General features: G+C 35.8%; 2 protein-coding genes across 6 annotated transcripts; one reads left to right on the top strand and one right to left on the bottom strand.

Annotated features, from left to right (window-relative positions):
- Positions 1-3,004: 3,004 nt before the first annotated feature.
- On the bottom strand, positions 3,005-3,430 carry LOC125492379 (uncharacterized). The gene has a single exon (XM_048634784.1). It carries the CDS (start codon positions 3,428-3,430, stop codon positions 3,005-3,007), a length of 426 nt encoding a protein of 141 aa, XP_048490741.1.
- Positions 3,431-9,175: 5,745 nt separating this feature from the next.
- LOC104892587 (hypothetical protein) lies at positions 9,176-22,863 on the top strand. 5 transcript variants are annotated; one of them, XM_048642434.2, is made up of 4 exons: positions 9,176-10,626; positions 20,455-20,627; positions 22,107-22,238; positions 22,330-22,863. In XM_048642434.2, exon 1 carries the CDS (start codon positions 9,376-9,378, stop codon positions 10,549-10,551), a length of 1,176 nt encoding a protein of 391 aa, XP_048498391.1. In that variant the 5' UTR covers positions 9,176-9,375; the 3' UTR covers positions 10,552-10,626; positions 20,455-20,627; positions 22,107-22,238; positions 22,330-22,863. The 5 variants fall into 5 exon arrangements, with proteins under 5 accessions (XP_048498391.1, XP_048498389.1, XP_048498397.1 ...); XM_048642432.2 differs by lacking the exon at positions 20,455-20,627 and adding an exon at positions 20,101-20,142; XM_010678558.4 differs by lacking the exon at positions 20,455-20,627 and having other exon boundaries at positions 9,177-10,626.
- The last annotated feature ends 331 nt before the right edge of the window (positions 22,864-23,194 follow it).

Raw genomic sequence — 23,194 nt, 5'->3', positions numbered from 1 at the left:
AATAAAACATTATGGAGTGTCAGATTTCCAGGAAGAATCACATCTCCCTCATGGGTAGCTTCTGCAGAACTACCATCCGACAAACCCACCAGACATTCTTTAATTTTGCGAGCAGCACACAACATCGAAATTTTTTTCTGTCACATGATGTGTAGCACTGTATCAATAATCCATAAATAGTCACTGTTAAACCGATCTTTTGGTTTGGGCAAGTTCAGTAAATCCAAGAGATTCTGCCACTGTTCAGTAATGACGCATGTGAGTCCTGCACTAACTGCATTACGTGGAAGAGGAGTCGTGGCTCCCCACTCCACTCGATTGGTCATTCGAACCAGTCACAGTTTAGTTTGCGCGTGCAGCTGGCATCCCTTACATCCACGACCACGGCTAGTCCTGTCGCCTCGAGCCACCGAGCCGCCACTCCGGCCACGGGGTCGGTCCCCCACCATTCGGGGTAACCAATGAGTTCAAAGCAACTCGAAATGTCGTGGCCTTCAAGTTACAGTTAGTGCACACCACAGTTTCATTAAAAGATTGAGTTTTTGGTTGAGATTCTACCTTGAACGCCAAATTCTCACCCGGAGAAGGCAAGGAAGAGGGGCGTGGCCCCGGTAAGCGCTCCTCCTGGGAGATATTGATAAGCACGAGCCACAATCGGCAAAGGAGTCTGCGCGAGAATATGTGAGCGAAGCGGGCCATAGCCATCATCAGGACCAATCAGAATAGATGCAGACGATTGCCGACACGTTATTGTTTGAGGAACCGAAGAACCGTGCAAATTGCGCCCCCCCGTCTCACAAGTAGGCGCCTCTTTCTGTTACGCCAACTCATCCCATAATCGAGTCAAACGCCTAAAATACTCCGCCAAAGATTCACCTTTTTGTTGTTTGCAATTACTAATCTGGGATTTTAATTGACAAATCCTGGTTCCATTAGAAACACAATATTGTTCCTTCAAATGAGACCATAGATCATGAGCTACGAGAACAACGCACGGTCGGGGTAATTGTGTTCAACAGCCACAAACACAACATTGAATGAATTGTGCTCTAATATGCGAGTTTTTCTACCGTAGTAGGCTTAGGGATCATGCCATCCAAGAATCCAAGTTTCCGTTTTGCTTTCAAAGACATGCGAATCTCATGTGCCCACTCATCAAAACTATCCCCCTTTAATTGAATTGGAGTGATATCGTTGCCAGGATTGTCGTTTGAGCCTATATAATAGGTTGGATCGGGTTTGGGGGTTAGGTCGGATTTTTCGGTCATGATTACTCGTCAAATTCACGAGAGTAAGTGTGAAGAGGAGACACCATGATGATCGATCAAAGCTTCAAAGATATCGAGGGTGCAAAAAAAATCGAGGCTTGGTTCTAATTTTTTTCGATTTGGTGGTTTTTTTCGAATTTGGGGAGAGAAAATTTTCTTAGGCTCTAGATACCATGTTAAATTATGGTCAATTTCAGTCACCTTTGTCATTCATCATCATAATATATTTATACAACTTAGTTAGAGAGTCCTACTAGGAATAACAATCTTATTCCTAATACATACTCCCTCCATTCCTAAGAGCATCTACAATGGGTGGGTTGGTCTTAGTTGGTCTTGAGTTTTTTTCTTCTCTCTCCTTTCCTCTTTCTTACACCTCACATCCCACTAAAACTCCCACCAACTCATAGTTTTTTTCTCACAATGGTTTGGTTGGTCTTACTTGGTTTTTCTATTTCTCTCTCCTACTTTTACCATACCCCACTATATACTCTCTCTCCTACTCAATGTTTATTTTTATTTGAAATAGATGATCTAAATTAATAAAAACTAATTAAATTACGTTAAATCAATTTACGTTAAAAGCTAATTAGCTTACGTTAAATTAAATTAGTGTTAACTTGAAATTATAGTAACTACGTATTAATTAGCTTACGTCAAATTAAATTATGTTAACTTGACATCATAAATTAAAAACAACGAACACATTATATAAGATAAATAATTTAAAAAACACAGATACATGATAATTTGATACATAAAGATAGATAATTTTAAGCACACAAATACATGATAATTTGATACATAAAGATAGATAATTTAAAACATACAAATACATGAAATTTAAATAACTTAAATCATAAGCCATATGCAATTCAATAAAAGTTACTTAATCAACTTGACGATTAGGCCCAAACTTACACCATATGTGTTCAACCAAGTTATTTTTTAGTGAGGTGTGAGTTTCTCCGTCTTCCATCTCGGACCTTCTCTCCATATATTTTCTTGTACGGTGTACAATTTCTTCTTCGTTTTGCTGCTCAGCATCAATGGACTGACTCCATTCTATGTAATCTTGAACCATGTAATTAAAAAACTCAGAACCTGAACTAGAAGAACTTGAATCATAGTTCATTTTGGAGATATGTTGATTGAAGTAGTGCTTTCTAGAAAATAAAAGATTGAGAGGAAAAGTGAATGGAGTTGTGATTTTATTGTTGAAGTTATGCTCTATTATATAGGAAAAATCCATCATATGTACATAACAATAATTCATTTACAGATTAGACATATCAATGCAATATAGGAGCAGACAATTCAATGCAATGTAGGAGTCGACAATTCAATGCGACACTATGCATCACACCATTCAAAGTCAGGTGAGTTGACAATTCAATGCAGTACTATTTGTGACATAATTTAATATCAGGTGATTAGACAATTCAATGCAATAGTAATAATAACAATAATAATAATAATGATAATAATAATGATAATAATAATTAGAATAATTTTGAAAACGATGATGATATGGTAATAATAATTATAATGATAATGATAATGATACATTCATAATCAAAAGTTACGACACATACATATTCATAATTAAAAGTTATGATACAACTAAATTGCAAAATAAAACAATTAAAAATATGAACACTAACTAAACATATTTATCCTTAAATTGTAGCTTAAGTTTTTCATACATCTCTCTCTCATCCGGATCAAGGGAAGACTTAGCCATTAATTTTGAACTTTCTATCTTCCTCTTTCGTTGATTCTCTCAAGGCATCACGCTCCTTTTGATACTCAAGTAAGTCTTCTCCCAAACTAATCCTCCTCGTAAATTCCGAAGAGGATGGAGATGGAGATGGAGATGTAGAACTGGATATTGGGGCTTTTCTCCTACTCTTAACTTTCTTGACGCCGTCAGGACGTTTTGAGCTCACACCTTCATTTGGACCAGACCGTTTTGAGCTCCCGTCGCTCATTTGGGTGCGATCTGTCCATTTGTCGTAGTGTTTCAGAACATTCCATGCATGCTCCAATATAAATCGGGACCCATGGACATTTTTCCACATCTCACGGGCTTCAGTCAGGATGTCTTCGTCATTGCAGCGGACCCCTTCTTCCTTTTCGCCTCGGTATATATCCCGACCCATGCATTCACATCTCCGTTGATTTTTTTCCAACGACTAGTGAGAGCTTTGAATGTCCTTGGGCGTAAAGTTGGATTGGGTCGCCGTGACTCTTCAACCCTCTCAAATACCGAACCCCAAAAACCGTCACCATTTTGGTCGGTTCCCTTTAACACATCTCCTCCGCACTCTAGATATGCTGAAATGAGTGCATGATCTTCATCTACACTCTATTGAAACTTTGATGTTGTGGCTTCTTTTGAAGAAGGGGTGTTTTCAATTTCCCGTGATTGGATTTCAACTACATCGTCGTTTTTGTTAGGTTGTTCATGTTGTTGTGAAATATGTTGCGATATAGGAAAAGATGGTTGAACTTGTTGTTGGGATAGATGATTAGAACTTTGTGGAGATTGTTGTGTAGCTTGTTGAGAATTTTGGTAATTCGATTGGCTTTGGAAAAACATAAACATTCTTTGAAATTTCAAATTTTGTAGCACACTTGGATCGATTTGGAAATTATTTTGGGGATTTTGTGGGTGGTTTGGATTATTTTGGGAGTAATTAGGATTATTTGAATCCATAATATTGACTTAGTTTATAGATAAAAATATTTTATAAAAGAGGAGTAGGTAGGAGAGATTAATTAGAAAAAAAAATATATTAGGAAGAGGTGTGGTAAAATATATTGCAATTTGGGCTCAATTTATAGATTAAAATATTTTATAACCGTTATTGTAATTTTTTAATTTTATTTTAACCTGGTTTTTTTATTAACGTTACAAAATTTTGTAACGTTAATTATTACCTTTGAAAAAAGGGAGGAAGAAATAAATTTGGCCAGAACAAATTCAATACGCGTGGTAAACTTTCCAGCAAACTTCTCTCTCGCGTGGCAGCAGCTTATTTGCTGCTCAGTGGGGTCTGACGCGCGTGAGACCCACTGACAGCAAACCAGCTGCTGGGCCTCAATCCGCGTGACAAAAATCCGCGTGGCATCATCTCAAGCGTTTGCTTTCTGAAATTTCCACATGGCAGCATCTCATGCTTCACCTTTTTTTTATCCAACTCAGCGTGTGTATTTTTTAAAAAAAAATGGGCCCAGCTTTTTTGCCACTTGTCATCTTCTCCCTCACCCCAAGCATGCCATCCGAGGTGTTGTTGGTCTGGAATTCTAGACCAACCAGCTCCAAGGACCAAGTTCCCCAATAGTAAAACCAATTAAAACTAGTTTTATTATTTTGCTAGACCAATTAAAACTCACCCATTGTAGATGCTCAAAATAGAGTGCCTACTTTTTCATTTATGTCTGTCCTAAATAGATTGCCCATTTTCTTATTTGGTATGGGTCCACTAATTAAAATATTATGTTGCTTTTATTTTTTATAATATGACCCAGTTCCCCATAAACAAGTATAATAATAGTTTAATGAGCAATGGATCCCACCTCGTTTATTTACCCAACCCTTTTGGTTAAAAAATCTGGAACCTTCTTTCTCTCTCTCGCCATTTCTATCTGTTCTGCAACTTTTTATCTTCTTTCTCTCTCTCGCCATTTTTCTTCTGCAAACTTCCAAATTCTTCTCTCTTTCTCTCACCAAAGCCTATTGTAATTTTGTGGAAATGGAAAATTGGTCTTTCAAATTCGACGATTATTTCAATTCTCAATTGTGAGTTGTAGTTGCGGATGATTCTTTTGACTCATGGGTTAATGTACCTGAAAGTGAAGTTCAACTCACTGATTATGCAAGTTCAGTAGCAAAGGAGATTATTTTGGGATCCATAAAGGAAGTTAAAACTCCTGAGACTAAAAAATTACCATTAAGTGATGATTTGGTGGCTAGATCTGAAAATTTATCACTATTTTCTGATAAATTTTCGAATTTAAACAAATCAGAGGAACCAATTGTTCTTGACACCCCTGAAAGATCTCCATACAAGGCTGAACTACATGAATATTGTGAGGAATTGATAAAAGTCTACCTTCCAAAATACAAACCCAAAAAAGGAGGAAGATAAGTTTCTAATTTTATCATCTAAAAATGGTACTTTGTGCTTGATATGAATTTTGTTTAGTGTGGGATATGGTGCTCTGTAATTTTTTGTATAACATGTTGAAGATAACTACATGTGGTTGATATGAACTTCATTTTGTTTGATTCGTTTTTGTGGGATAACATGCATGTTGATTTTCATATGCTCTGCTACCTACTTGATGCCACATGCTTCTTCATTTTCCCATAGTTTTCATTAGTGTAGGTGGATAATTCCATAAACCTTGTATAGGATGTTTCATTTGTGTTCATGTTTTTTTAACTTTATTCTTTCGTTTTTACTGAAATTTTATTACTTTTGTGTGGGTATAATATGTATTGGGTAAGCTCCATTAATATATCCATGATCTACATCACATAATCAATAGCAAAAAAAAAAAACTCCATTAATATATCCATGAGTACATAAGTTTCTAATTTGCTTACAAAAAAGTTCCATAAAATACATGATTTTCACATTAGCAACTGTTCAAAAAATTTACAAAATGTTCATCCAAAAAATTACTAAGTGGCTGCCACACATGGTCGTTGCATTATTCGTCCATGTTCTGTAAATAGAACACACACTCTTGCACCAAAGTTGGAGAGGGGTTGAATGTAATGAGAAGTTGTCCTATTCTTTCTAATCTTTATTTTCCTACATGGACTTGATCGTAATTATTGTCTCTCCTTACCTTCATAATCTCTATCATGCATAACTGTAGAGTTAGGAAAACATAATTGAGTGAATTGGGGAGTATTAAATTGAAAGCTTCTTGACAATTTACAACAAGTTGTTCAAAGTTTTGGGGGAGGTTTGATCCTTCAAAGATTGAATGGCCCTAAAAAATCCCAAATCTAGGATATTCATATCTGGACTATTGGGGGTTGTTATTAGTTGCAAGTCTAAATTCAGCTCATCTATTGCCTTACGAAACTCCACATCAACACCATCAATGTGTGGCCTCGCGTTGTCTTGTTGAATGTAAATTGTCCCTTGCCCTAACCCTGGCCAATTTGCTACAATTCATGGCAACAACTTCTCTATGAGCATTTTCTGTACTCTACTCTGTTCACTTTAGTGATTGGCTTCAACTCTAATGTGCCCCGAGGTCTGTTGTCACTTTTCCTCGTTGTTGCCACCCAATGCACAAAAGGGAACATTCTTAATTTCCCATCAAAAGTACATTCTCCTGCTACATTGAACCTTGGTCTTGCAACTGCCGCAACAAAAAATGACCTTTGCTATGAAACGTTTACTTTTGGTATGCCTATAAGGTTGTTTTCATGTGGGAGAAGGTAGTAAGTGTTCTTGCATTTTGTGATGTAAAACCACTTTTCATCAACATAAATAGTGTTAAACATTTCTAAAAAAAGGGGATCTGAAGTTGTAGAATATGTCCTTAACTATTCATGCAAAAAATTTGCCTTTGTTTCTTATTGTGATATGTTAAAGTGGGTTTTATGGCATTGGAATGTCTCTTGATTAAACCTCTTTTGACTAACCTGTGAATGGAGGACCTCGATGCTCCTAAGGTAATTGCAAGTGATCTGATTGAGGTTCGTTTCTGCAATGGAACTTCAGCAATTTGTTGAATATCAAAATTCAAGCCCTTCCTTCCGCATCTCCCTTTCAATGAGTTAACGTCAATGGGCTTGCCATGCACCCTGCAATGCTTTGCTCTTTTCCATATGTTGTAAACTTGCCTTCTGCAGATTTTGAACTTTGTTATTGCTGATTTGAAGCCACCTCATTGTACATTTCCATGAGGGCTTTGTTGACGCAAAAATTCAACCAGATTTCTCCTTTCATCATTGGTGAGTTCCTTATGTCCCATTTCCTTGTTATGCCACGTAGATATTTGAAGAGATCAACTGATTTCTTGAGTTGGCTAATAATGGAACCTGATTTCCTTATTTTTTTTAAAGAGGCTAAATTAAGCCACTCAAAATAATCAAGTGTGAAATTAGGATGCTTAATTAGAAACTCATATTCCATTGATTTCTCATATATTTCAGAGGCTAAAAAGGAAATCCCAAAACCTCAATGATGAAAACTCTTTGAGAGGTTATATTTTCTTGAAAAAATATTAAAAATCACTCCCTTTTTACATCCCCATCCCCTCTATTTTTCTCTAATACTTTTCTCTTCAAATTTATTGTGGGAGACACTTTTTTTTCTCTTTCTTTTAGTTGAAGTTGTATAAGCATTGATTGTGTTTATGGTTGTAATACATGTTGGGTATTTATAGTTGTTTCTGTTAAATGTAAGTTGTACAAATTTCTCAATAAAGATTTGAATTTTTAATTTTTGGCTCCACCATATTCCCCTTTTTATTTTGCGCCACTGTAGATTTTTGGTCTAAAAAGTAGCTCCCAAACAATAAAAGTGGAATTTCACTGAAAGTCGAACTTTTGGCTTCAAAAAAGTAGCGCCAGAGAACACTTGGTGGGAATTTTGTATATGTTTTTTCATTTCATGTGAAGATGAAATTAACTTTCATAATTGGTCCCACATTCTCTCTCCTTAAAATTATAAAAAATGTACCAACGTCTATTTTCAATTCTTATTTAATACAACTAAGGTCCCACACATGCTTTTTTTTTAATACTTGTGCTCAAAAGAAGTGGGCACTCTATTTAGGGACGGAGGGAGTATCATATATAAAGTGCTAACAGTTTTCAATTGGTTTCTCTTAGTTGTTTACAAGGAACTTTATTTCATTTTGTTGAGATAATTTTCAACTTGACCATGCAGCCAAAAGAGGTTGCAAATGAAGCCAACACATAAATTCTTTGTCAATCTCATTGATGGTAAGTATTATCTAGATTAGACTTGTTCATCAAGAGTTTTAAAACGTATAAGTAATGGAAATTACACCATACTCTTGAAATTTGAATGGCACATGCTATACTGTTTCGTATTTGTACACTTGTAAATCAACACATGAATGACTTAGATTATTTTTTAGATTAGAGAAAGTGGTTACATCAAGTAGGGTAACTTTTTAGTAATTGGATGTCAATCTTCTGTTTCATTGACTTTTGGTTCTTGTATTAGTTTTTCTGCTATTGAAACAACTTGCAGTTGTTGTGAATAGAAGAAATTAGGGCATTTCACCAAAAAATATAGAAATTGGGGGACCTCCACTCCGAAATAATCACAAGACATCGACATTGGAATAAAGTGCTTCATGTAATGTCCACGAGAAACGTAACCTATTTCTTGGAGGTCTTATGAAACATAATACTTTGTTTCATAAAATTTACACGAAATAGTTGTATATGTTTCATACAATCACAAAGAAACAACTTACCCTATTCCTTCAATTTGCATGAAACAAAGTTATTTGTTTCTTATGTATCACACGAAATAGGGCCAACTAATTCACAAAAATTGCATGAAATTCAGTAGTTACGAAAGAAAAAAAAATCGATTTACTTACATCATATTAAAATTCATCTGAGTCAAAATTATCGTCCATCGTATATAAATTTCATATTGGTCAATTAGGTTTTTTGCAATTGATGTTTCTCTAAAAGTGGGAAGGAAGAGGAAATAATTTTTTTTAGAGAGAAGGTTTTTTTTTTATAAAGAAAGCATGATAATGAGGTTTTTAGGATTGCGTGTAGTAAAGTAGGATTGCGTTTTAAAAAAAAAAAACCCCAATTGATGGGCTTTTGTTTTCGAAAACAAATTGATGGGCTTTTGTTTTTGAAAACAAATTGACGGGCTTAATTCCAACAGATAATGTGCTAAAGCGTCCAATAATCCATTTTGGAAGCTTAAGCGAAATTTACAGACAAAATCTATCTTCATCTTTTTTGCCATTTCATCTTCTGTGCAGAATTTATTATGCCTTACATCTTCACACTCCAAAGAATCATATATCCGCTCAATGTCTGATTGAGAAATAAATTCCCTCAAAAACATTTACAATGTCTATCCATAATTTAAGAAGAACCCTAATTTACAATTTGTCACTCAAACATGAACCTTCAAATCTCACCAATCTATATAATTTCTCCCATTTCTCATTGTTTTCTTCTTCAATCTCCACTTTGATAACCCCAACTGAAAAACTCTATTCTGAAATCACTAATTACTTGATTACCCATCACAATTTCTCTGAAGAATCAGCTTCAAAAACCTCGACTTTTCTCACCCGATTGAAAGATTATAAAAGTTCATACATAGTTCTTGATTTTTTCAAAAAAAGTGGAATTTCGAGTACCCAGTTGGAGGAATTAGTCTTATGCAGTCCTCGTGTTCTTGCTGCTGATGTTAACAGGCGTATTAAGGTAAGAGTTGAAAGAATTAGGGAATTAGGGTTTTCTGACATTGATTTAGCTGAATTTTTGTGTAATGTTCCTGCCATTATAACCTTACCCAGGTCTGTTAATGCTATTGTTTCCTCGATTTCTATTTTGCAAAGTGTTTTGTGCTCAAATTCTGATGTCATTAAGTTGTTAAAGACTTGCAATTGGTTTCTGAGTAATGATTTGGATAAGCTGTTGGTGCCTAATATTGAGTTGATGAAGAATTGTGGGATTAGTGAAATCCAAATTCGGCGAACTTTGTTCAATTTTCCCAGGTTTTACTTGGTGAAACCTGAGTTAATGAGGGATTGTATAAGGAGGGTTGATGAGTTGGGCTTGGGAAAGAATTCGAAAATGTACATTCATGGTGTTCGGGTTGTGTGTTCGATGAGTCAGGAAAAGTGGGAATCAAAATTGAATGTATTCAGGAGGTTGGGTTTTAGTGAAGATGATATATTGTTAGTGTTTAGGAAGACGCCTCAGACGTTTGCATTATCAGAGAAAAAGATATTAGAGGTCTCTAAGCTCCTACTTAGCACGGAGAGGGTTGATTTAACATATTTGATTCAACATGCGGAATTGCTTATATATAGTGCTGCTTCTAGAATTGAGCCTCGGTTGGCCATCATCAATGAACTCGTGTCAAAGAATTTGCTTAAGAAGGAGCCCACAATGACTTTTGCGTGTAAGATGGCTGATAAGTATTTCATCCGGAGATTTGTGCTTCCATATGCTTCTGAAATTGGCGAGGTTGGTGCAAAATACCTTGCTACCACAGGGTTTACAGCTATTTAGCTCTTGCTTGTAGAGAGGATGACTTTGATAATTAACTCAAGGCTGTTCTACCATAAAGACATAATTTTCGACCAGGTATCATCTTCTTTTATATTTGTGCTTGAATCAAATTTTGCAGAGAATGACTGCTATGATGTATTCTTGCAACCTCCCTTTTCTCATCAATGTATTTTTTTGGTACCGCAACAATTTTGTCAACTCCCATCACTTATCATGTAGTGTTATGTCTTTATTGGGCTATGGCCAGCAATACATTGCTCAAATAGCTTTCATGAGTTTTCTTATATTAGATTGATTTGGTTTATGCTCACATATTTAGCTTAATTTCTTGCTGAGAACTGCCTCTTCGACTCTTTGTAATTTTATTGCTAAATTTCATGACAAGGTTAATCTTATATCTTTCTGCCTCAGTTTATTTCTCTGAGTCGATAAATATACAGAATTATGAGGTTTGGCCTAAAAGGAAGTGCATACATTAGGTAAGTAACTAAGAGAGGAGGTATTTTATTCTACTTCCGCTATCTCTTAATAGTTTCCCCATTTTTAATCGGGGAACTATTCATAGGTAAAGAAAATCCTCATAAAAATTTCCAATATATAAGAAAAAAACATAATCAGATGGGGTTTTGTTTGATTCTTCTCATTGTGTACATTAGGAAATCAAACTTCTACAATTTGTACTAATATGTAATTGAAGATATTAATGATACAAAAGTGCATTTGCAAACGTGCATTGGAGAAATGAGAAATCTATTGGAGGACGGAGGGAGTATAAATAATAACATAATGTTCGTCTGCGTGTGAATTTTGGGGTTCTTTCCTGCAATACCTAAGGTTATAGATAGAGTTGATGTTTATAGTGTGATTGGGCTAGGGTTGCTTGAGAGCTTCTTAATTTGTCATTTTTTAAGTGTTAACCATAATCCCTGCTTGGTTCTTACAAACAGGAAGCATATGGTAAAACTTAGGTGCTTGTGTTGTGTCTATAATGCTCCGGCTGCGTAATTCTTTCTCTTGCATCGGCCTTTATGTTTTAGTGAATGATATTAGACTTTTCATAAGCATAGAGAAAGATTAACGGCATGAAGTCTGTGTATAAATAATGCATGTTTTTTCTCCAAGAATACAGGAGAGAGAACGACTCTGCCTACCCCTTCTTTTTTTCTCTTGGCCATTTGAGCTTAAAGTTATTAAAGTTTAATCTTATCAATTTTATGATTATTGGAGCTCGATATCCTTTCTTTCTTTTCAATTTCTACCCACTCTATCAGTGGGCCAAAATGTCCTCCTTTCTGTATTGGATTTGTACATAGTCAGCTGCAGAAAAATCTACTCTGAGTTGTGATCCGAGGAAAATTGTGGTTAAGACCTAGGTTGTGCTGTTCGAGGGTACAGTGATGGGCTGGTGGCCAATGGGGCGCTGATCTTCGTGTTGCCGCTGTCAAATCAATTTATATGATATCTAAATGGTGCGGGGTTCACATGTCTGTTGTATTGCAATAGTAAAGGATGATGAGTTCCATATGAGGTCGGCTTCTGAAATCAGTGTGATTTATGAGTGTTTTTTGCGCTGTTGGTTGCAAGGTTAAGGTTTCTTTTGGGTTGAGCTTCTGTCAGACAAATTTTTTGGCCCTTAATGTGGCTAAGTGGAGATTTTTATGAAGGAGAAAGTCATGCTTATGTTTGCATGCTAGACCCAAGAGGTGAGCGCCAATATAGGCAATTATCTAAAGATTTGGTCCTATGCCTCTATTGGTACGAGTTTATTAAGGTGTGGATACTGCTGTAGGATCGTTTTGCTGGGTGCTGTTGCTGCTAACTAGGGTGCCATGGATTGTGGGTCTTGCTGCCATGGGTTGTCGCTATGAACTAGCTCAATGGGTTGGGGTAGTGTAGGCATTGCATGATGTGCATCTCAAACCCACTTTGGTACAACTTGAAAACGTAATAAAATTTTGGGAAAAAGATTAGATCTTGATTATTTGCTTGAACACTAGATTTGAGAACTAAAACAAACTGAATTCTTTTTGTGGTTTTGTACATGAAAGCAACAAAATTAAAAGAAATAAATCTTATGATCACAACACAAGGGTGATTAATTGTGAATACGACACAAATTAGTACTCAAGAACACGACTTGGGTTTTGTAGGAAAACAACCTCACAAACAAGAATCCTCAAAGAGACTCTTGATTTCGTAAAATGGCAAAACTCTAAAATCTGATTTTGTTGATTGACATATGGTGTTTATATAGGCATTACAATCCTAAACCAAACATACTTCTAAATCAACAAGACTCCTAACAAGCTTAAAACCTATTCTAAGTAGAATAGTGAAACCCTGTGAGCAAAAGACTCTTAATAAGACTAAACTCCAAACAACTTTATAATTCCAACTTTCCAACACTATTAAAGTTCTAACAAGGCTAGAGTTTTGACATGATGAGACTTCTAATCATACAATACTTCTATGGCTCTAAAGAGTTTCAATAACTTCGACTCCTTATAATAGTCCTAATGACACTAAAATTCTAAGATATGAAGAATCCTAACAAAACAAGGATTCCATTAAGAGTCACAAAAAAACTCGTACTCTTTGGAAAGGAGGGAACCATACTTGATTGTACATCATTTCGTCCCAATTAAAAGCAACTTGCACTCAAGGTTCATTTTGGGGAGCAACATAATAAACCAACAACCATGAACCAAGATATCATCCATATTAATCGAATGAAAATTGGATATATCAACAACTCCAACACGTTGCTATTGCCAAAGTAGGAATAAAGATAGTAAGGTAAAAGGTTGTATCAAAATCATTGATTGTTGGCTTTGTTTTTTTACTTTATTGAACACCAAGGAGCCAACACGAAATTTTTTGCTCCTTTTGTGTATTCACCAAATCTTTGTACGATGCAGCATCCTTTTGACCAACAGTATTTTCAAATATTAACTTTTTGAGAGGAGATTTATAAATCTCTTGTCAATTTAACGTAGATTTACTTTGATAATTCGCCAATTTATTTATAGGCATCAAATATTGTATTGAAAGTTCATGTAAGATAGATCTTCTTGTAAAATTCTCTCTACGCATCCATTATAAGAAGTAAAAATCAAACAGAAGGATTAACAACTAATCGACAGATTCTGTCTAGAAATTGATTGAAAGCTTGAGATTCAAAACCTGTTCAAAATACCTCAAATCCAATGAAAATTAGTGGAGGAGCTCAAGTCCTGAACGTCCTTAACACTCGACCCAAATTTCATGCAAAGTTTCCTCCCCATTTGGTTGCAATTTTTAAGTTTTCTTAGACCACACTTTCAAATCGAACCCAAATTAATATTCAATCATAAATCCATCCCACAAAATGTTATAATCAGATAAAAGACAACAATAACCAATTTCAAAGAAAGAAACACCCAAAACACGTTTAGGGGAAGGACAACGAGTTATCTAAAGTTTATCTCAAAAATTGATTTTTGTGGGAAGATTTCTTTTACTTTGAAATTGCTTTAGTAGGCCATGAATCCTTATAGCTCTGATACCAATTGATGTGGATCTCAAACTCACTTTCATCCAACTTAAGACGTCATTGGGAGAAAGATCGGATCTTGAATGTTTTCTGGGACGCTATATTTGATAACTAAAAAAGAAACTGAATTCCTTATGTTTGTTTTTTATTATGGAAGCAAGGTAATCGAAAGTTATGAACCTCATGATCACGATACAAGGATGATTAATCCTCAAGAACACCACTCGAGATTTGTAGGAATACAACTTCACCTTTTGTATGAAGTTGTAAAAGCTCTAATCCAGGGGAAAAAAACGCGTTCGAGGTAACAGTCGTGTTTTCGCGGGAACGGCCCGTAACGGCCAATTAGAACGTTTCGTGGCTGTCGCGGCGTGAATTTTTTTTTTTTAGAAATTCACATAAGTGGCAATTAAATTTTGTTTTATGTTTTTTCTTTATGTTGTGTCTAATAGTATTATAAATACACTGTTTGGGATATCTACAAATATATTTTAAATATATTTTATTTATTTATTTGTTGTTTGTAGTTTTGTTATTCACTACAAGGCTCGTTAATCGATAATCCTTTCTTTTTTAAAAAGACCTTTAATTTAAAAGATTTGGGAAAATGGACAAGCGTTGAATTCTTGAATAGATGAAGGAGAAAAGAAAGGTTTTAGAAAAGTACAGTTGTAAAAGATCTTCCCAAAACATCTTCCCAAAATGAAAACTGTTTATTTGGAAGATAATGAATCGTGCGCTTCCTGTAGCTCACGAAATTACAAAAAGAAACATTTAGATATTTCAGATTGATCCAAAATGCAAACTTTGTCAGTCTGAAAATGAAACATTGGAGCATCTCTTTAGAGATTGTTAATTCTCCAAAACTATTTGGTTTGGTACCATGGGGTTCAGACATGAAGCTAATCCCACCACCTCTCTCAGTGAAGGGATGAAGAGCCACTTATGCTACCTTTGGGAGAATAATACTTCAACTACAAGCAGATCCAACCAAATTGTTAACTTCAACATAGACCCTGGAGACGAGCATCACATAACTGTAAAGTTCATAGCCACCATGTGGGCTATATGGCTTCACAGAAATGAAATCACTTTCAAGAGACGAGCATCACATAATTGTAAAGTTCATAGCCACCATGTGGGCTATATGGCTTCACACAACTGAAATCACTTTCAAAGGCTGCGAGCCCGACTCACAAAGAACAATGGCCTCCTTTGAAGAGCTGATTCAAAGACAATCGTAAGCTCTTTCTCTTCAGGTTCAAGGAATTCAGAGCACTAACCAAACTGCTCCTAGCATCCCCCCACCTGCTTGGACGCGAGGACGCGTTCAAAACGGGCAATTAGAGTGTTTTCAGGTGGATGCCTCTTGGAAAAAAAAAAGCTTTAAATTCATGGACAACAGCCATTGTTGTGGGCAAATGAGAATAATACAAACATCTGGGAGTCAACAAAAGTCCTTGCCACCTCGCCTCTCCAAACTGAAGCCAAACCTATCCTACACTGCATTAAAAGCTTTGAAGAGAGAATCAAGAGCAATATCGATAAAATCAGATTGTCTGGAAGTCATTCTAGCTCTCATCTCTACAACTCAGGCGCCGGTGGAAATAAGGAACCTTATAGACCAAATAAAGTTACGATCATCTGACCTTAATTTTATTTCTGTAGTTAAAGTAAAAAGAGAGGAAGTGTCAAAGACTTACTTCCTTTCCACTAGAGCAAGGAAAGAGTAGCCTAGTCCTCTTTATTAGCATTTGTCAATAAAAAAAAAAGAGAAATTACTGTGGAAAAAACGGTTTTATAAAAGAAAAGGGAAAAAAGAGAAAACTCATGCAATTGGTAACCATAGACAGCCTGTCTTCAGTTTGACCAAATAGTATGGCCTATGGAGTAATAAAACAGAAAAAGAAAAAAAAAAGAGAGAGAGAAGGAGAAAAGAATGATTTATGAGTGGGAGAAACAAACTTTCCTGAGAAACTCTCACCGGCAGATATTGTGCGCCACAGGCGACCGAACATCTCTTGCCGGCATATTCTGCCTTGATGGACGACGTAGTGGCCGTCAATTGCATCCCTCAGTGTCACGTATATTAGGGTTTCTATGAAAGTGGGATCTAATTTAGGGTTTAAAAGAAGTATTTCAAAGAAATTAACTGAGGGGTTTTGATCGAAATTGAGATTTAATGATTAAGTAAGATTTAAATTTTCAGTTTAAGTTAGATCTAATGATCATGAGCCTCTTTTCTCTTTCACTTCTTCTTCTTCCTTTATCTTTTTTTCACAAATAATGGGCGTTCTTATATAAAACCCGTTACAGAACGGCGTTCCACCGTTACGCAACGGCATCGTTGCGAGTTTGGTGTGAATTCCAACTCCCCGCGTTATAACGATGTTTCTCGAAACGGTGGGTTTGAAATCCGTTACAGAACGACCGATCTGTAACGGAACGGACGAGTTTTTGATCCTTGCTCTAATCTATGTAGCATGGGTACTTCTTCTAGGTCACGTACTCGTACCCGCACCCGTACCAGATACGATACGTATCCTGTGTGGGTACGCGTACCCTTTCGTAAAATTTCAAAATCTTGTCGTTTTCTGTCCCCCGTACTCGAATCTGCACCCGTACTCGTATCCGTTTATGTGCCTAGGCTCTAATCTCCTTTTATTAATCAACTTGGGGCCTTTATATAGGTAGTACAATCCTAAAGCAAACATAATTCTAAAATAGCAAGACTTTTAACAAACTTTAAGCAAAACCTATTCTAAGTAGTATAGTAAAATCGTGCAAGCAAAAGAATTCTAGCGACATTAGACTCCTAATAACTTTAGAGTTCCAACACTTTAGAGCTCTAATAAGGCTAGAGTTCTAACATAATTACAATTCTAACATTTTAAGTTACTCTTATGACTCTAAGAGTTTTGATAACTTCGACTCTGTACAAAAGCCCTAATGATACTAAAATTCTAAGATATGTAGAATCCTAACGGATACTACTAAGAGTCCCTATAAGGCTCATACTCTTTAACAGGATGGAACCATGCTTGATTTTACGTCATTCCTTTCCGCCAAGCAACTTGTCCTCAAGTTTCATTCGACCAACAACGAACTAAATCAACAATCATCGACCAAGATATCATCCATACTAATCGAATGGAAATTGGAAAATATTAACAGCTTTAACACATTGATGTCATGCTCCAAACTCATGCAAAGAGAGTTTCTTGGAAATGACAATTATAACACTCTTTCCCAATACGAAAGTAGGAAATAAGATAGTAGAATAAAAGATTGTATCAAAATCCTTGATCCTGGACTTCTCTTCACTTTGTTAAACACTAGGGAGCCAACAAAAAACTTCTTGTTACTCCTTTTGTTAAGTTTCATTAAGTCTAGTCAAGCCGGAGCATCCTTTTTATCAATAGTCAGGTTTTGAAGAGGAGACCTCAAAATCTCTTGCCAATCCGACGTAGATTTAATTAGACGATTCGCCAATTTATTTAGAGGTATCAAATGTTGTATTTACTTTGACGATTCGCCAAGCATGGTTCCATCCTTTTTGAAGAGTCTTAAGTTTTGTTGGGAGTTGAGACTCTTAGTAGTATCCTGGCTGTGTTAAGATTCTACATATCTTAGAATCGTAGTGTCATTAGGTTCGTTTTAGAATCATAGAAATATTGTAAGTTTAGAGGTCTAGATCTAATCATGTTAGAAGTCTAAACTTTTTAAAACTCTAAAGTTGCTGGGAGTCTAGTGTTATTATAAGTCTTTTGCTTGCAGGGTTTACTCTTCGACTTGGAATAGGTTTTACTTGCTTTATGCTTGTTAAAAATTCTTAGTGTAGAAGTATTGTTGGTTTATGACTGTAATTCCTATGTAAAGACCATATTTTAATTAATAAAAGGAGATTATAATTTTTACAAGTTCATATTGAACATATGTTTTGGAGCTCTTGAGAAAGAGCTACAAAAGGTGAGGTTGTGTTCCTACCAATCTTGAGTCGTGTTCTTGAGGATTAACTTGTGTCATGTTCATAATTAATCACCCTTTTGTCATGATCAATAAGGTTCATATCTTTCAATTTTTGTTGCTTTCTTAAATAAGAACCACAAAAGGAATTTAGTTTATTCTATAGTTGTCAAATCTAGCGTTCAAGAAAGCTTTCAAGATCTGATATTCTTTCTAATTATTTCGGCAAGTTTTAAAGTTGGATCCAAGCGGGTTTGAGATCCACATCATTGCATATTTGCATTATTAGTCAGTTCCTCCTTAGGATTAGATTGAGAGTAAGACAAAAGAGTTAGTTAGAGTAGAGAGGCAAGAGAATTTGATCTTCTATAGATAGAGGAGATTAGAGGAAATGATCATAAATATTATTGAGAGTTTCTTTTAGTTCTCTTCGCACTTTGGAGAAAGCAATCCTTTTGAAAGCCTGTATTATCATCAATCGTGACTCTGCTCCAAAATTTAATCAAATATAACCCTCATCTTATTTTCTTTTAATTCCCCCCCTTTATGTCAGTTCATAACCGTCTAGTTAGTGAATCCCTGCTTAGTTTAGATCAGGAAGCTCTTTGTTTTGAGTTGGTTTGTTTTCTTGGCTCTGTAATCTGCTTAGGCGATTCAGAGTGGCGTTGTTTCCTTTCCATGCCAATCTGGTTTTTACTCTACCTGCATAAATCCACCAGACTCCAACCATTAGCTGCTTTTTCCTCAGGTTTTCACCCTTGTTGTGAGGTTCTTGCAATAAGACTTGTGTTACAGGACCTCCTCTTATGTAGCATTAGGTTTGGATTTTCGCTAAGATACCTAATAAGGCTGCTGATAGCAGTTAAATGTAGTTCATGCTTTCACACCTTGATCAGGCTATGTGCAGGACTAGCTTCAACACGAGAGGAAGACATGCCAAAGAAAGAAAAAAAATTACAAGTGGGAGCGACAGAGGGCGTTGACTTAGGCAGTATAAATCCAAAGTCTTAGGTGCAACCTGTCTTCCCTGCAATACTTAACCAATTAACTTGGTATTCACTACTTTTTAACAACTTGATGTGCATTCCATGATTTTTTAGATTGCCAGTAATGTAAACATTGAGCTTTGCTGGTTTTTAGTTTTTTTTTTTTCGTGACAAAGTCTTTCTAGTTGATTGCTTATTAACAACAAACTGTGATTGCCTAGCATCTCACCTTCCAAAGTGAGGAACACTAAGACCATCCTTTGCATCAGAAGCATTGGTTGAAATAAGTGGTCATTTATTTTTGCAAGATAAGAAATCTATAGTTTTATGATTTCCAACTATCAGAAAATTTATTACTTTTCTAATTCAGTTTGTCATGATATAATAGGATATTTTTCTTATTTTAGTGTGTTAATTTTAAACTTCCTCCATAATTATTCAGTTAAAAAAACTACATTGATACGATAGCCTGGTAGAGATACACAAACTTTAACGGCCCGTTTGGTAGTTAGTTATAAATGGTGGTAATGAGAATGAATTTGTGTGTAAATTTGTGAAGAATAGCATTGTCCATTCCCATGTTAATGCTAATTTATCCTAAAGTGTCAACTTTCCTTCTTGAATTTTCATTCCCATCCAATACCACATTGTAGGTGGTAATGAGTGGTAATGAAAATTGCTTCCCCTTGGTGACAAAAACACAAGTTTAGGGGTGAGATCGTTTGCCCATGGAGAAAAAATGCCTCCCCATGGAGATTTTAAGGGCGCTTCCCTAATAATTTACTCTTAAAATTCATTCCATCACCGCAATTTATTAACGACTACCAAATGGGCCGTAAAGGTAAAAACACATTGGGGGTTTGCTTTATTCAAGTTATATTTCCTTAACCTTTTTAAAAAATATTTCTTAATTTTCTGAACTTTCTTAATCTTTTGGAACTTTTTTAAAAAAATTATCCGAAATAGTTTTCAATTTCTTCTTGACTTTTCTGAACTTTTCCAAATTTTTTCGAACTTGTGTAAAAATAAGTTGAACATAACTAACCCTATAACATGAACATACAGCTGCAGTCAATGAAGAGTGATCAAGGTAAGGCTGCTAGGAAGGTAAGAGAGTGTTTAAGGATTGAAGATGTGTGTATGATAAACTGATAAAGCTTTCTTGTGTTTTGAATTCTTTTTTGTCCCTATGGATTGCGGTTTTCGTTCCATATATTTATATACATACATGTGAAATGAAAACTCCGTGGATAGGACTAGATTGTCATCATCTCGGAGTTTGTTTACTTCATCGCAGCTATAGTGATGCTTTATCATCATAGCGGAAAAAGCAACATGCGGTATATACCTCAACATAATATCATTCCAATTAGGGTTATTTTGCAATTGTTAAAGGTTTTTGTGTTGGGATATTTGAAGGCTTTGTGAGCTGGGAAGAAGTAGGTGATGGTTACTGCAAGGCATACACTGTTTAGTTGCTCGCGTATCCATTGATGGGAAATTGCTATGCCTTTTTTTACTGGAGTTCGACTGGAGCCCCTTTTGACGAACTCATAAATTGCCCTCTGCTACAGCATACAAGTCCCTGCACGGTAATGAGGACTATGCTACTGACTGGGGTTTAGGAAACTAATTTTTGTGTTGCTTATCAGATGTGGAGATAGTGTTTCATCATCTTTTAGGATTAAAAGTGTATTGTGTCTTGCAAAGGAGTTAAATCAAATGTGTGTGAATTTGGGGTTGCAGTTAGTGAATTAGTGCTATATCGTAGATGTTAGTTATATTATAATGTAGTGGTAGTGAGTATGTAAGCTAAACTATGTGCATCATAGTAATCATCTCATGATTAATTAAACAGGCTCCTTCGATTTCCTGTTCTCTTTCTCCTCTCCTCTCCTCCCCTAATCTTATGATTTTTTTGTTCTCATCTTTTTTTTCTATCCTCTTCTTTCTTCTCTACCTCTCTCATTAATCAATGTCAATATGCTGCAATTGATCACCCATGGGGATCATGGAAACTGATGTCGCACGATCATGAATTTCCTTTGGGGTTCCTTTTTCCCTATAGTAATGCCCACAACCGAACTCTAGCAATTAGGCTTATTATTGCTTCTGAAAGTTGTGTTCTCTATTCCTCACACCCTCTTCTAGTTTGTCTTTCCTAGGGAAATAAGAATCTTACTTGACTACCATCTTGTTTAGCTGGCTTTCCTTTTGCTATAATGCTATCTGATAATCCTTATTGCATTTTGTAATAATGCAAGAATGTCTAGAAGGAATTTGGCTGTGTTTTGAGGTTTTCTGGGAAAGAGAATCTAAAAAGGAGAGAGAAACGAAATCAGGCAAGACACATGGAGCTTTTCCGTGGATTCCGGCAAACATAGCAACTAGCAAGGGTGAAGAGAGAGGGATAAGGACTTAAGGAGGAGGTGAGAAGAGACAGGTGTAGGAGAAAATTGGAGGTGTCATTGATAACCTGTGAGCCTCAATGTCTGGAGCATGTTATAGGGGTATAGTCAAGGCTCAATGATGAGTATCTATGTAATATTCTGCTGTTGGGTTGATCATAGATCATTTTAGTTGAATATAATAATATTTGGTGGCTAGCGAATTCTCGAGTCTATCATTTCCTGCCTATACCGAGTATAACCTGGAACTATCTTGAATGTAGACTGTAGGGACCTTTCCTTTAATAGAAACCGCTTGTCATTCTGTTATGGCCCAAATCCTCTTTAGAGTTTGTTGGCATACATTCTTTTAGCAACTGCTGCCAAATTTTGAAGAGGTCTGCTGTTCAATTACATTTTTAGCCTTGTCACGTGTTTCATGGGATGGCAAGCTGGAGAGATTGGCTTTTTTTAGTTCTTTTGATATCTGAATGACATCTTTAGGACCTTGACAAGGGAGGGAACTGAAGCTTGAAAATGCGACTACCTATGTCTCTGGCAAGCTTCTTTGACCTGTCCTGTACAATGATATAGCTGGCTATTATGCGTTAATTGTCACCTTGCTTTAATTGTCTTTACTTGTCTTTCTCGCATCTAATCAGGAAATTATGACATCCATTGCAGAATATTATATTTAGTTTTCACCAGACCGCTTCAAAACCTCATCTCTAGAGACTTTTTGAAGAGCTAGGAACAGACTGTTTCGATGATCGAGTACCTCAATGATGCACCATTTAGCCTATGCTTCAAAATTTGGTATATAATGTGATGATATTATGAAATTAATATCCAGCTCTCATTTATTTTGGTTGTGATGTTGCCAATCAGCTTTAGCTCTTCATTTCAGGCGTCGAAGAGTTCCTTGGGTATCTGACAGTGATGTTTTGAAGGCGTTGGTAGTGGTTTTCTTAATAGAATACAGGGAAAGACTATCCTGTCGAGTATAGTGTTGATGATGAGTTATGGAAACGATCAAACTTGAATGTTGTCAACTTTCTGCGACTGTTTTTGTATAGAAAAAACAAGTACAGGAATTTTTGGTAAATAATTTCCTTCATGCTATCTGCATTGTCAGTTCCATGTTTTTGCAGAGCTGGGAATCGAAATGGAACTCTTTCAAGGAGACATTTTGTACTGAGCCTATTTGTTGAGTTTAAACATTTTGTACTGAGCCTATGCCCTATAGTGTGTTAGTGTTAAAAATGGTCACTAAGTGTGAAGTTGTCAAAGACTTATTTGGAATTATGTAGTTGAGGTCGACTAGCTACACTAAAGGAGTATTTTCTTCTCCTCTGGAAACTTTTACAATGGAACAGTGTTTAGAAACTTGTCATATTGCTTGATGACATAAATTATGGAACATAGGAGTTGTTCGTTATCATTGTTAACTTCCAATATTTGGTTAAGATTTCAAGTCATACTGCTTTTTTTTTTTTTTTTGGGTTATGCTATATGCAGTCCGAAGGGCTGCATATAAGACATAAATACATTGCTTAAAATGAAATTTAGTTGTAAATTTATGACAAAAGTTTGCATTAATCTGTAATAAATGATCAGTTAATGCTTGTTTTTTCTATTTTTAGCTTCTTATATGGAGTCTTTAGGGCTGCATTTAGTTTTTTCCTTTTTTTTATATTAGTTGTACTGTTTGGTTTTTGCACATATTTTAAGAAATTTTGATCTATTTACCCACCTATTGGGTGTTCCTATGT

This window comes from Beta vulgaris, chromosome 1, assembly GCF_026745355.1.
Source record: "Beta vulgaris subsp. vulgaris cultivar EL10 chromosome 1, EL10.2, whole genome shotgun sequence".
In the NCBI taxonomy this organism is placed as follows: Eukaryota; Viridiplantae; Streptophyta; class Magnoliopsida; order Caryophyllales; family Amaranthaceae; genus Beta; species Beta vulgaris.
The sequence above is the reverse complement of the archived record's forward strand: the minus strand, read 5'-3'. Positions and strand labels throughout refer to the sequence as shown.